Source organism: Zootoca vivipara, chromosome 4, assembly GCF_965207765.1.
Source record: "Zootoca vivipara chromosome 4, rZooViv2.hap1.1, whole genome shotgun sequence".
Taxonomy (NCBI): domain Eukaryota; kingdom Metazoa; phylum Chordata; class Lepidosauria; order Squamata; family Lacertidae; genus Zootoca; species Zootoca vivipara.
The window spans coordinates 96,052,502-96,065,573 of NC_142587.1; the positions used below are offsets into that span (position 1 = coordinate 96,052,502).

The following is a 13,072-nucleotide window of genomic DNA, read 5'->3' on the forward strand; positions in this document are numbered from 1 at the left end:
GGTCTTTAACTTAACTTAGTTAACTTTAACTAGTTAGTCTTTAACTTAACTTAGTTGGTCTTTAAGGTGCTACTGAAGGAATTTTTTTATTTTACTTCGACCCAGACCAACACGGCTACCTACCTGTAACCATAATGACATTTTTACTGTTTATACCCCACACATCTTACTGGGTTGCCCCAGCCACTCCCAACATATATAAAACAATAATAAAACATTAAAAGAAAACCTTCCCTATACAGGATTGCCTTCAGATGGCTCTGGGGTCGGTTAAGTCCACACCCTCCAACATTTTTCCAATGAAAACAGGACATTAGTGGATCAAATCAGAAACCAGGACGGCTTCTCCAAATCAGGAACATCCCTGGGAAATAGGGACACAAAAGGGGAGAGTTGCTCTTGTGCTCAGATCCCTCTAGTCGGTTTTCTACCGAGGCAACTGGTTGGCCACTGTGAGAACAGGATGCTTGATTCGATGGGCCACTGACTGGCCTGATTCAGCAGGCTACTCTTATGTTCTTACGTTAATTTTGGAAAGGGGAGAGGGCAGGGCCATAGCTATGGGGAGGGTAGCCGGTCCACCCCCCACCCCCCGGGACAAGCCTTCAGAGGGGCACCATTGAAATTCCCAGTCTCTCTGTGTGTGTACACAAATGTACGTTGGGGTGTGTGTGCCAAACTGAGTCTTTGACCCGGGTGAAATAAAGTCTAGTCTCGGATGCGACGCTCTTGGCATCAACCCAGGCCTCTTCAGATGGATGCGAGCCCACGAGCGCCCCATTGGTGACCCTGACCCACTTCCTAGCATGGCCTTCTCAGCACTCACACCCCAAATGCATACCTGCCAAGTTGCTGTCAGAGAAATAAGGGACCGGGCCGGAAATAGCAGACCGGAAGTAGCGCTGCCGCCATTTTGGAACTGGGCGGAGCATGCTCAGAAGTGACTTTTGATGCTGCTTTGCCCAGTTCCAAAATGGCCGCCGCGCCAGAAGTCTCACTGCAGCCATTTTGGAACTGGACAGAGCAGCATCAAAAGTCACTTCTGAGCATGCTCCGCCCAGTTCCAAAATGGCCACCGCGCCAGAATAAACCGGGAAAAAACAAAAAAATCCATTTTTTCAGCTAGGAACACCTGGGAAAACGGGGATTTCCCAGGGAAAATGGGAGACTTGGCAGCTATGCAAATGTGGAACCTCTCCCCACCCCCCACCCCCCGAGGTTTACTCCTCACCCCACCACTGAGTGCTTACCAAAAGCTGACAAAAATGGGTCTGTTTTGTCTAGCTTTTGAGGCAGCTTTCTGATAAACGTCTACCTGACTGGACCTAATTTTTAATCAACCCCTCCTGTCATTTTATTTAATTGGCTTAAATAGTCACATTATCATGTTCTTATGCTGCAAACGGCTCTGTAAAATTAGTATTGAAAAGCGGTATTAAAAATACTGCCTGTTGTTGTTCTGTTGTTGTTGTTGTTGTTGTTGTTGTTTATTCATTCATTCATTTATAATGTCCCAGCTCCCCCCCTACAGGGACTCAAGGAGGCTTACAGATAAATTAGAAACAGGTAATCAGTCAAAACAGTTTAAAAACAGAAAAACCAAAAACCAAAAAGGTGAAAAGGATAGGCCCAGGCTACATCCCGTCAGCAGCTTTGTCCCAAGTCCCCTTCCCATCCTTACATGTGCTTCCAGAACATTGTGGAGCGTTTCCTTTCCCCTTGCATTTCAGTCAGATTTGGCAGTCTTGGCCGCCCCATTTGCCAAACCAAACTTTCGAAGTTCAGAGGCGGAGAAGGCTTTGAAGGGCAGGGTGGTGACTAATGGCTAAGCCCATTGCTGAGGTAAGAGCCTCACATGGCGCGGGTTCAAACTCCTCAGAGGCCGCTCCGGATAAGGGTCCCCCTGATCAAAGCATCAGGTTCCAAGCCTGCCTCTAATCCAGGTCTTTAAGAGAGTCGGCAAGAACCCATTTGCCGGTGGCAGGGAATAAATCACAGCGACCAAAGGGCATTCACCTCAGGGTCTCAAGATGGCACATGGAGAAACCAAAGGCGAGGCACAATTGTCGTTTTTGCGCAGCTAGAGGTGGACATTCCTTCTGAGCCATGGCCATCACCGAACTGTCAAGAGGGTCATTCTCCAGCTGTGAGCCGTAAAATACCTTTTATGAACAAAAGGAGAATGGTTTATGGCCATGCCAGCTAGATGATAAAAGTTGCACGGGAAGTACCGGTAGCTGGCTGGGTGGCTGGGATAGAATCCTTTCCAAAATATCCGCTTCACTTCTGTTTACTCCTCAGATTTCCAGCTGCAACATGGAGACAAAACACAGTCTTCTCGACTGCAGCATGGTCAACTGTGGGCTTTTTGTGCTCCACGAAGCGAGTTTTTACCCTTTTTTATTATTGCCTAGGCCAGGCACCCCCAAACTGCGGCCCTCCAGATGTTTTGGCCTACAACGCCCATGATCCCTAGCTAACAGGACCAGTGGTCAGGGATGATGGGAATTGTAGTCCAAAACATCTGGAGGGCTGAGGTTTGGGGGTGCCTGGTCTAGGCATTCCGCCTCCACTTTCACTCGAAAGTGACGCAGCTTTCAAGAGTAATGTATGAATGAATGAATGAATGAATGAATGAATGAATGAATGAATGAATGAATCTCCACACAGCTGTGTGGGTTAGCAGCGAAAAGTCTGATGATAATAATAATAATAATAATAATAATAATAATAATAATAATAATTTATTACTTATACCCCACCCATCTGGCTGGATTTCCCCAGCCACTCTGGGTGGCTTCCAACAGGAGATTAAAAATACATTAAAACATCAGTCATTAAAAACTTCCCTAAACAGGGCAGCCTTCAGATATCTTCTAAAAGCCAGGTAGTTGTTTATTTCCTTGGCATCTGATGGAAGTGTGTTCCACAGGGCTGGGGCCACTACTGAGAAGGCCCTCTGCCTGGTTCCCTGTAACTTTGCTTCTTGCAGTGAGGGAACCGCCAGAAGGCCCTTGGTGCTAGACCTCAGTGTCCAGGCAGAACGATGGAGGTGGAGACGCTCCTTCAGGTATACTGGGCTGAGGCTGTTTAGGGCTTGTTGTGGAATCTCACAACTACCATCAGTCGACCAGAAGGTGCTTTTTACTGGTGCAGGGGATGATTCCATGGCCCTGTTGATGTACGCATTTCCTTTTTGATTGCATTTATATCCCACCTGTTTCTCCAAGGAGCTCAAGGTGACATAAGTGGTTCTGCCCCACCTCAGCTAATCCCCACAACAATCTTGTGAGGTTGTTAGGCTGAGAGGTGATGCCTGGCCCTACGTCACCCAGAGAACTTCATGGCCAAGTGGGGATTCGAACCCTGCTCTCTCAAGTGCCACTATAATCACTATACCTTACCTCAGGCAGCAAAATTTCTTGGGCTGATGCCAGTATTACTCATAAGGCAGTAATGGACAAACTTGGCCCCCCAGCTGTTTTGGGACTACAATTCCCATCACCCCTGACCACTGGTCCTATTTGCTATGGATGATGGGAGTTGTAGTCCCAAAACAGCTGGTGGGCCAAGTTTGGCCATCATTGTCATCCTATATAATAAAGTCCAAGTGTCTCTGCATCCAGTCCCTGTGTCCGTGGGTTTGCGCTACTGCGCATGTGCCCCACGGGCAGCCGTTGGGACTTGGAGTGCAGAGACACGAGTCATTCAGCTCCCTCCCTCCCTCAGTTCAGTCAATCAGTCCGTCAGTGCTTGAGAGTCGTGTGTTGTTTGTTGGCGGCGGCGGAGCAGGACGGGACGGTCTGCTCTGGCCGGTCGGTCGGTCGGTGTTGGATGGAGGGTCCCGTTCGCCTCGCCTGCTCTCTCTGGAATGTACTGGGGGGCAGCTGCTGAGTGGGAGCGAGGACTCTGCTGCCGCTGAGGAGAGGTGAGAAGGAGGGAAGCCGCGGCGCTGGTGGGCGGGTTGGGGTGGGTGGGGTGGGTTGGCTGTGGTGGGTGTGTTAAAAGCCGGTGAGGGGGTGAAGAGAGGCCAAAGAAGTGCCGGGGCTTCGGGAAGGGAACGCACGCGTCTGCCCGCCCTCCTGCGTGAGTCAGCAAGCGACAGGCGCGTGCGCACGGCTCCGCTCGCGAGGGTTTTTACAAATGTTTGACAACATATGTCCTAGTGCCCGTTTATTTAACGGGCTCAATGACACTAGTAAGATATAAGCATCTGTAAGACCATCCCATCCCATCCCATCAGGCATGGTGTCACAATTTGGGGATGTTGGTAGTGCTGTGGCCTCTTGGGCTTGCCGATCAGAAAGCCAGCAGTTCGAATCAGCACAACGGGGTGAGCTCCCATTGCTCTGTCCCAGCTTCTGCCAACCTAACAGTTCAAAAGCACACCAGCGTGTGTAGATAAATAGGTACCGCTGCGATGGGAAGGTAAACGGCGTTTCTGTGCGCTCTGGTACTTGTCACAGTGTCCCGTGTGCCAGAAGCGGTTTAGTCCTGCTGGCCACATGACCCAGAAAAGCTGTCTGCGGACAAATGGCGGCTCCCTTGGCCTGAAAGCGGAGATGAGTGCCGCACCCCATAGTCAAATTGGACTTAACCATCCAGGGGTCTTTTACCTTTACCTTAGCGCCACAACACCATTGGGAAAGTCATGGTGGTCACCTCTGTTGATAGGATTAAATAGTGGGAATAAGACTTGAGGATGTTGATAGCAAATCAGTCAAAGCACAAAGCTGTTCTGTGCCCTTTGGGGACATGAAATTTCTGGCAATGGGGAGCTGCTTCTGAGAACAGAGACAGAATGAGACGCTTCACAGCCTGATGGCTGCACAGACTACTTAGTATGTTTTCAGATAGGGATTAGGGAAACGTGGAAGTGTGCTGTGAGCTGGGAACTGGTTTCCGTCAACCGCAATGCCGTGCGTTTGGTTATGAAATTCATTAAAGCCAGGTCAATTGGGGACGCCTGTCAGGGTTTTGGGAGTGCCAAGTCTCCTTCTCTGGGACCTTTGAGGATTGCCAAAATTGCTAATGGTGCTGGCCGGGTGTGCTTCTTTCTTTGCCTTCCCAGAGCCTTGTTCAAGACTCCCTCGGTTCTAGCCCTGAACCAGACGCAGCACTGCAAGCAGCTGGAAGGGCTGGTGGTTTCGCAAGTGCAGCTGTGCCGCAGCAACCTGGAGCTGATGCAAACCATCATCCAGGCAGCACGGGAGGTGATCAAGACGTGCCGCAAGACCTTCTCCGACATGCGGTGGAATTGCTCCTCCATCGAGCTGGCGCCCAACTACCTCCTGGATTTGGAGAGAGGTAAAAGGGTACTATTTGCATAACACACATTTAGTGCCTCAATTCTGCAGACTTTAAATATTATTATATTATTATATTATATTATATTATATTATATTATGAGGCCGTGTGTATTACTTGGTTCCGGGATGGGATGAAATGAGAAAACACAGACATGTTAGACCTGGAAGGACAGGATAATAGATTTGGATGGCATGCGTATTTGTGGTACAATAAAAGCAAAGTACATAAAATGACATTTTATTTTAAGAAAGTAATATCAAAGTACAATAAAACAAGCAGGAGAAGTTAATATGCAAGAAACCAGAAGAGGAAGTCGGGGAGGCGGGGGGGGGGAGTTTAGGAAATGCATTTTTCTTTCTTTGTGAACAATGTTAGTGTGATGAATACAACATTGTAAAACCTAATAAAATTATTTTTAAAAAAAGATTAAAAAAAATTCTGTAGGCTGGCCATGCTAGGGTGGCTGCAGCTCAGCGGTAGAGAACCCGGTTTGCATGCAAAACATCCCCGGTTCAATCCCTGGTGTTTATAGGTGGGGCTGGGAATGATCCTGAACCAGAGCTGCTGCAGGTCAGTGCAGGCAATACTGAGCCAATGGTCCAGCTCATTTTAAGGCAGCACCCTATGTTCTTAGATTCATGTATCTGATATGTAGGGCCACCCCAAGGCATTTTGTTGAACGCAGACTGGATGCCTCTCTATGGGTGCCCCATCTGCTTTGTATGTAGAAGGTTCCCCGATTCAATCCTCTGCATCTCCAGGTAGGGTTTGGAATGTCCCCTGCCTCAAACTTTGGAGAGCAATGGCCTGACTCATTATAAAGCAGTTCTCTGTGTTCTTAAATGGCAAGTGCCCCCCCCCCCCATGTACAGAAACGGACTGGACTGGCAGTTGAATCTTACTTCCACACTGGCAACAGAATACAGTCCCCAAGGACATCTGTGGACAGGTGGCTGGTTTAGTGGGTGCATAACACGCCCATAGCACACTTTGCTATGCCTTCCAGCAGAGGGGAATTGCCAGGGGGCACAGGTGGAGGAACATTTGGGGGCCGGCCTGCCTTCATATGTCTGCCACCTGAGGCAATGACCTCACTCTGCCTAATGATAGGGCTGGTTCACTCATCTCTTAGTTCAGGCACCCCCAAACTTCAGCCTTCCAGATGTTTTGGACTACAATCCCCATCATCCCTCACCACTGGTCCTGTTAGCTAGGGATCATGGGAGTTGTAGGCCAAAACATCTGGAGGGCCGCAGTTTGGGGATGCCTGTCTTAGTTAGATGAATAGCTCCGCTGGTCTGAGCTTAGTGCTGATAAGGCCAAGGTTGCAAGTTGCATTTCCACACGGGACAGCTGCATATTCCTGCATTGCAAGGGGTTGAACTAGATGACCCTCAAGGTCCCTTCCAACTCTATGATTGCATTTAGTTCGCTGTAGAGCTGCAGTGACTTCCCAAAACTGCCCTGAGACTTGCGGGTATAGGGCAGAATAATAATAATAATAATAATAATAATAATAATAATAATAATACAGAAAATAAGAATAACTGAATATTCTGGCCCGGTTTTCAGTGAATATTCAATACCTACATTTGGCATCCTGTGATACCTGTGATTTCTGCATTGGGTATTTTTTAAAAAATATTGGACATTTTGCAGTTTGGGGTAATTCCTGGCAGCTATTTTTGCCACCTGGCAGTACTTTGCTAGACGAGAAGCGACGACCTTTAGAGATTGACAGCCTGATTAGCATGAGAGCTTCTGAGATTTCCTATTAGTTGAGCCATGTTCCCCTCCCCCATTTGTTTTCTACCCAACTGAAAATCCAATGGAAATGTGTTTCTACCGGCCCTTCTGTCTCCGCAGGCACGAGGGAGTCGGCCTTTGTGTACGCCCTCTCCGCCGCAGCCATCAGCCACACCATCGCCAGAGCCTGCACCACCGGGGACCTCCCTGGCTGCTCCTGCGGTCCCATCCCAGGTGAGACACCTGGACCTGGGTATCGCTGGGGAGGATGTGCTGACAACCTCAACTATGGTCTTGTCATGGGGTCCAAATTTTCAGATGCTCCCATGAAGATGAAAAAATCAGGATCACAAGCCAATAAGCTGATGCATCTGCACAACAGTGAAGTAGGGAGACAGGTAACCAATTCCGAAAAGAGATGTTCTCATTATGCAATCGCCGTCCGGGGTTAACGAAAAGGGTTGAAAGCCGGTAACGGATTCAACCAGCAATCGGGCTGGACCTGTGTACAAAGGGAGAGCTTTCGGCTGGGCGTCACCCTGCCGAGAAGCAAATGGAGGTGGAATCCTCAAGCTGGCAGACTGTGGGTGCCATTAAGGGAAACTGGGCAGGAGACCCATTGCACCAGTACGTTTTCTCCTGGGGTCACTCATGGCAGAGTACCTGGAGGGAGATATTGGCCTGTTCTCTGGCTGCCACCAAGAAGGCCCTCTCCCCAATCCTTGCCCTGCCTGCCTGTGTTTGAGCACAGGCACCAGGTTCAATCCCTGCGATCTTCAGGTCGGTCTGGTAAAGACCCCTGTTTGAGACCCTGGAGAGCCAGTGCTAGTCAGTTTGATGGTCTCATTGAGTCCCCCCCCCAATATTGCAACCCTTTGGCTTTTCTGGGAGATTCCATCCATTCTCTGCTCCGTGGCCATCAATGTTTCAGTTATTGCCTTGCATATCCAGGTTATGGCTTGCCATACATTCTTTTTCCCCCAGTTTCCACTAAGTGTTCTGTTTTGGTCTGGCTCCCACCTCCCTTGCTCGGCAAGCAAAAATGCCTGGCTGAGTTGGCCTTCCCTAACCCAAATCAAGGGGACCCAGGTGGCGCTGTGGTTAAACCACTGAGCCTAGGGCTTGCTGATCAGAAGGTCGGCGGTTCGAATCCCTGTGACGGGGTGAGCTCCTGTTGCTTGGTCCCAGCTCCTGGCAACCTAGCAGTTCGAAAGCATGTCAAAATGCAAGTAGATAAATAGGAACTGCTACAGCGGGAAGGTAAATGGCGTTTCCATGTGCTGCTCTGGTTTGCCAGAAGTGGCTTTGTCATGCTGGCCACATGACCTGGAAGCTATACGCCGGCTCCCTCGGCCAATAATGCGAGATGAGCGTGCAACCCCAGAGTCGGTCACGACTGGACCTAATGGTCAGGGGTCCCTTTACCTTTAACCCAAATCAATAGGACTTTTACTCCTGAATGGAGATGTTTAGGCTTGCAGCTTACAAATGGAGGCTGCATAGCGCTTGCTTGCTAAGCTAACTATCCTTCTGCAACCAGCTGGTGTGGTTGGCTGCTCACATTCAGAGGTGGCTGCATGGACAAAAACAGGTGGAGAGGTGAATCTAAAAAGTAGAGGATTTCTGCAAATGAATTCTAAAAGTGCAGAGGCCCATTCAAAACTCCAACCCAACTTTTCAGGGATTTTGCCCATTGGTTGAGTGGGACGTGGGTGGCGCTGTGGTCTAAACCACTGAGCCCCTGGGGCTTGCTGATCAGAAGGTGGCAGTTTGAATCTCGGTGGTGCCCTGTCCCAGCTTCTGCCAATCCAGCAGTTTGAAAGCACGCCAGTGCAAGTAGATAAATATGTACCGCTGCAACGGGAAGGTAAATGGCATTTCCGTGCGCTCTGGTTTCCATCACGGCGTTCCGTTGCACCAGAAGCGGTTTAGTCCTGCTGGCCACATGACCTGGAAAGCTGTCTGTGGACAAACAGAGATGAGTGTCGTAACCCCATAGTTGTCTTTGACTGGATTTAACCATCCAGGGGTCCTTTACCTTTACATTTTACCTGAGTGGGCATGTCAACTCCTTACTGAGGCCATCCTCTGATATGAAGCAGCCTCTTTGGCTGGTAGATTCTAGATGGGGTGACTTTTCATGCCACTGAATTCCATTTCTGTATATTATTATTATTATTATTATTATTATTATTATTATTATTAATTTAAAAAAGAAAGAAATAGCTCCAGTTATAAAGGGGTTTGTGTGTGCCACATCCTCCACCTCGACTCAGAGATGCGTTTTTGTGTAATTTTTCCCACGATGAGCAAAGGCTGGGTGAATTGTTTCATGGTGTAACAGAGCAGTGTAAGCAAAAATGGTGGGTCCTTGCCCCTGTGAGCTTACAATCTAAATTCCAGCAGTGGGGCAAAACGACGGAGGGCGGAGCGGGGCAGGGAGGTGGAGTCAAGGGGCAAAGAGAGATTATCGGGGGTAGAATCGAAATGTTTCCCCTAACCTATGCAAATTATATACAAATGAGTTTCATTCATGTGCCCAAGATGCACAGCCTTGATTGTAACACAGTGAGGACATTTACTCCTTTCAGCGTTTCCTTGGGAGGGGTGGCAACAGTTGCGGTGGGTGGGTGGGTGGTTGATGGTGAGCATTTGAGCAAAAGGGAAAAGTCACTTCAAAATCCCTGTGCTCCTCTTTCTACAGGCCCTGAAAGCTTCTCTGGAGATGAAATGCAAATGCCACGGAGTATCTGGTTCCTGCTCGATCAAGACCTGCTGGAGGGGGCTTCAGGAACTGAGAGACATTGCCCTGGATTTAAAAAACAAATACCTTTCAGCTACAAAGGTGGTGCATCGGCCTATGGGCACCCGCAAGCATCTAGTCCCCAAGGATCTTGATATCCGCCCAGTAAAGGAGACAGAGTTGGTTTATTTGCAAAGCTCGCCTGATTTCTGCATGAAGAACGAGAAAGTGGGATCGCACGGGACTCAGGACAGGTAAATGCTCTCCAGGTGGAACCTGTTCTTTATCCTCCTCTCGCTTAGTAGTTCCCTCCAAATCAGCTCACCACTAAACCCAAGTCCTTAAAACCACCTTCTTTCTGCAGTAAATACTCAGGAAACAAGACTTGGCGCCAGTGTCCAGAAAACCCTGCAGTCCAGTGGTTGATTCGAGGGTCTGTGTTTTGCAAATCCACTGGGCTTCGAAGCTGGGACTCAATGGAGTCTGGCTCATTTGGAAATGTATTTATAAAAGGCCCAGGCCCAGGAGCAGAGCATATCCTTAGAATCCGCAGTCTCCAGGTGGCATCCAGCCCCCAAGTGTTTCTTTTAAAAACAGTTTTAGTTTTCTTAAAATAATAATAACAACCTATTTTCTGCTTGTTCTTCATCCATGGGGTTCTTGTTAGTGGTTTGGGATATGCTTGGGTGTCCAAAACAGCTATAGTCCCCAAAGCAGGCGCCTCTTCTTACTTCTGGAAAGGATCCTTTCTTCTTTTATGCCGTTGGAAGAAAGTTTTGGAGCTCAGGGAACTGGAAGAAGGGCTCCTTTCTGTTTACTAAAACTTTCATGCAACGGCTTTGAAAAGTATGAAGAGGTCTTCCCTTCTCCTGCTTCCTCCATCCAATTGCAGCACTGTGATGGGGAGTACCCCCTCTCACTTCTCTGCTGATGGGCAGAAGTGTGGGAATCTGAAAAGATGCGAGTGAGCACGGGCACCTGCCTGTCCAAACGTGTGGGCATTGAGTGTCTGGTCTGCATGTGCGTCCAGAAGAACACAAGCAGAGTCCTGCTGAATCAGTCCAAAGTTATGCACCGGGTACCTGCAGGTTTCAGCACCACGGAGAGCTCCCAGTGAGCCACATGCTCCAACCAAGGCTGGAGGTCAGCTGAGGCCCTTATGAGACCCTTCTTCCTAAGGTCCATTAAATATTAGGGATTTTAACAACTACATAACGTTCTAGCCTTCAGGCAGTCACTTATTCGATTGACTGTGGCCTCCCACTTGCCATGCTGCCTGAGCTATTGGCCAGGTGTGGAACAGGTAACACTGGCTCAGGCTCTGTTTCCTCCTCCTCTGAGCTCAAGGCCATGATACCTGAGATCCTAGGAGCCACTGCCAGTCAGAGTAGACCATGCTTGGCTAGTTGAATAAATAGTATGACATTGTGTAAGGTGGTTTCCTATTTTTCCATGTTGAATCGTGCTCTGTGGCCAAGACTGAGGCCACACCTTACAGTTTAAAGGACTGCTATACCACTTTTACAGTCATGGCTTCCCCCCAAAGAAACCTGGGAACTGTAGCTAGATAGACTTATGCTAAGCTAGACAGGCCAAGGATCTGACTCTATCTAAGACAGTTTCCACCCTCTCCACATTACTGCCCTCGTTCCTCAGCTGTACAGTCTTGTCTTGGTATCCTCCTTTCCATCTGGAAGATCCATTGTCAGACAAATGACCCGTGTCCATAGCAAAACAAAAGGGCTTGTGTTTGGGGATTGGAGAACCCTAAAGGCAGCCCTCCAACTGGCCTGGAGATGACCCAACACCACTGACACCCAAAATGCTTTGGATTTGTACAGGGAGGTTATCCAAGATCCCTCGGCACACGTTTATTTGTTTTTAAAGCCGTATCCTGGTTGAATTCCCACTCAAAGCATTGAATTTCTGCCTTTCAGAATTGTCCAGTTGGACACGACCACATTTTTAATAATCGCCTGCTTTCCCCCCCCCCTTCCTTCCCTCCCTCCTTGTTCTTGCTGTCTTGAATTGCTGCCTTCAGTCAGCCAGGGAATATTGCTGTGCTCAGTTAAACAGTGGCTGCTCTTTGCTCTGAAAATCTTTGCTCAACATATTCCTTTAATTTTTGTGGGAGTTACTGTTCCGTTGTTGATTATTTATTTACTTACTTATATCCTGCCCATCTGGCTGGGTTTCCCCAGCCATTCTGGGAGGCCACCAACAGAATATTAAAAACACGATAAAACATCAAACATTAAAAACTTCCCTGAACAGGGCTGCCTTCAGATGTCTTCTAAAAGTCAGATAGCTGTTTATTTCCTTGACATCTGATGGGAGGGCGTTCCACAGGGCAGAAGCCACTACCGAGAACGCCCTCTGCCCGGTTCCCTGCAACCTCACTTCTCGCAGTGAGGGAACCGCCAGAAGGCCCTCTGCTCTTGGACCTCAGTGTCTGGGCTGAACGATGGGGGTGGAGACGCTCCTTCAGGTATACTGGGCCGAGGCCTTTTAGAGCTTTAAAGCTCAGCACCAACACTTTGAATTGTGCTCGGAAACATACTGAGAGCCAGTGTAGTTCTCACAGGACCGGTGTTATGTGGTCTTGGTGGCCATTCCCAGTCACCAAACTGGCTGCCACATTATGGATTAGTTGTAGTTTCCAGGTCCCCTTCAAGGTAGCCCCACATAGAGTGCATTGCAGTAGTCCAAGCAGGAGATAACTAGAGCATGCACCACTCTGGCGAGACAGTCCGCGGGCAGGTAGGGTCTCAGTCTGCATCCCAGATGGATCACCTATGGCTGACTCCGGCCATGACAGACAGGGGCTGTAGCTCAGCGCGAGAGCATATGCTTTGCATGCAGAAGGTCACCGGATCAGTCTCCACTGGCATCTCCAGGTAGGGCTTGGAATGTTCCCAGTCTGAAACCCCGGAGAGCCTCTGCCAGTCAGTGTGGACAAGACTGAGCTCAATGGGCCAAAGGTCTGACTCCATTTAAGGCAGTTTCCTATGGTCATATAAGGGAGCAGAGACTTTCCTTGCAGGAGCCAACGGCATTATGGCATCTCTCTCTGTGTGCGCCTGTGTGTGGGTGTGTGAAAACATATAAAATATAGCTCACACTTCCCACACATAAAGGAGTGTAATGTTCATATGGACCTCTTCCAAATGGCTTTAAAAGGCCCCTGGGGCGTCTATAATATTGTACGCTGTTTGAGCTTCCACGTTTGGAAGGTCCCACCGCTGCTGCCTTTTAAAACTGATCCATTTGGCC

At 48.8% G+C, this 13,072-nt stretch overlaps 1 protein-coding gene across 1 annotated transcript in view; it reads left to right on the top strand.

Annotated features, from left to right (window-relative positions):
* Positions 1–13,072, top strand: part of WNT11 (Wnt family member 11) — a 60,620-nt gene that overhangs the window by 30,439 nt on the left and 17,109 nt on the right. The window contains exons 3-5 of the mRNA XM_035116173.3: positions 5,072–5,307; positions 7,177–7,454; positions 9,761–10,053. Coding sequence (XP_034972064.1) covers positions 5,072–5,307; positions 7,177–7,454; positions 9,761–10,053 — 807 coding nt within the window. The remainder of the gene's footprint in view (positions 1–5,071; positions 5,308–7,176; positions 7,455–9,760; positions 10,054–13,072) is intronic.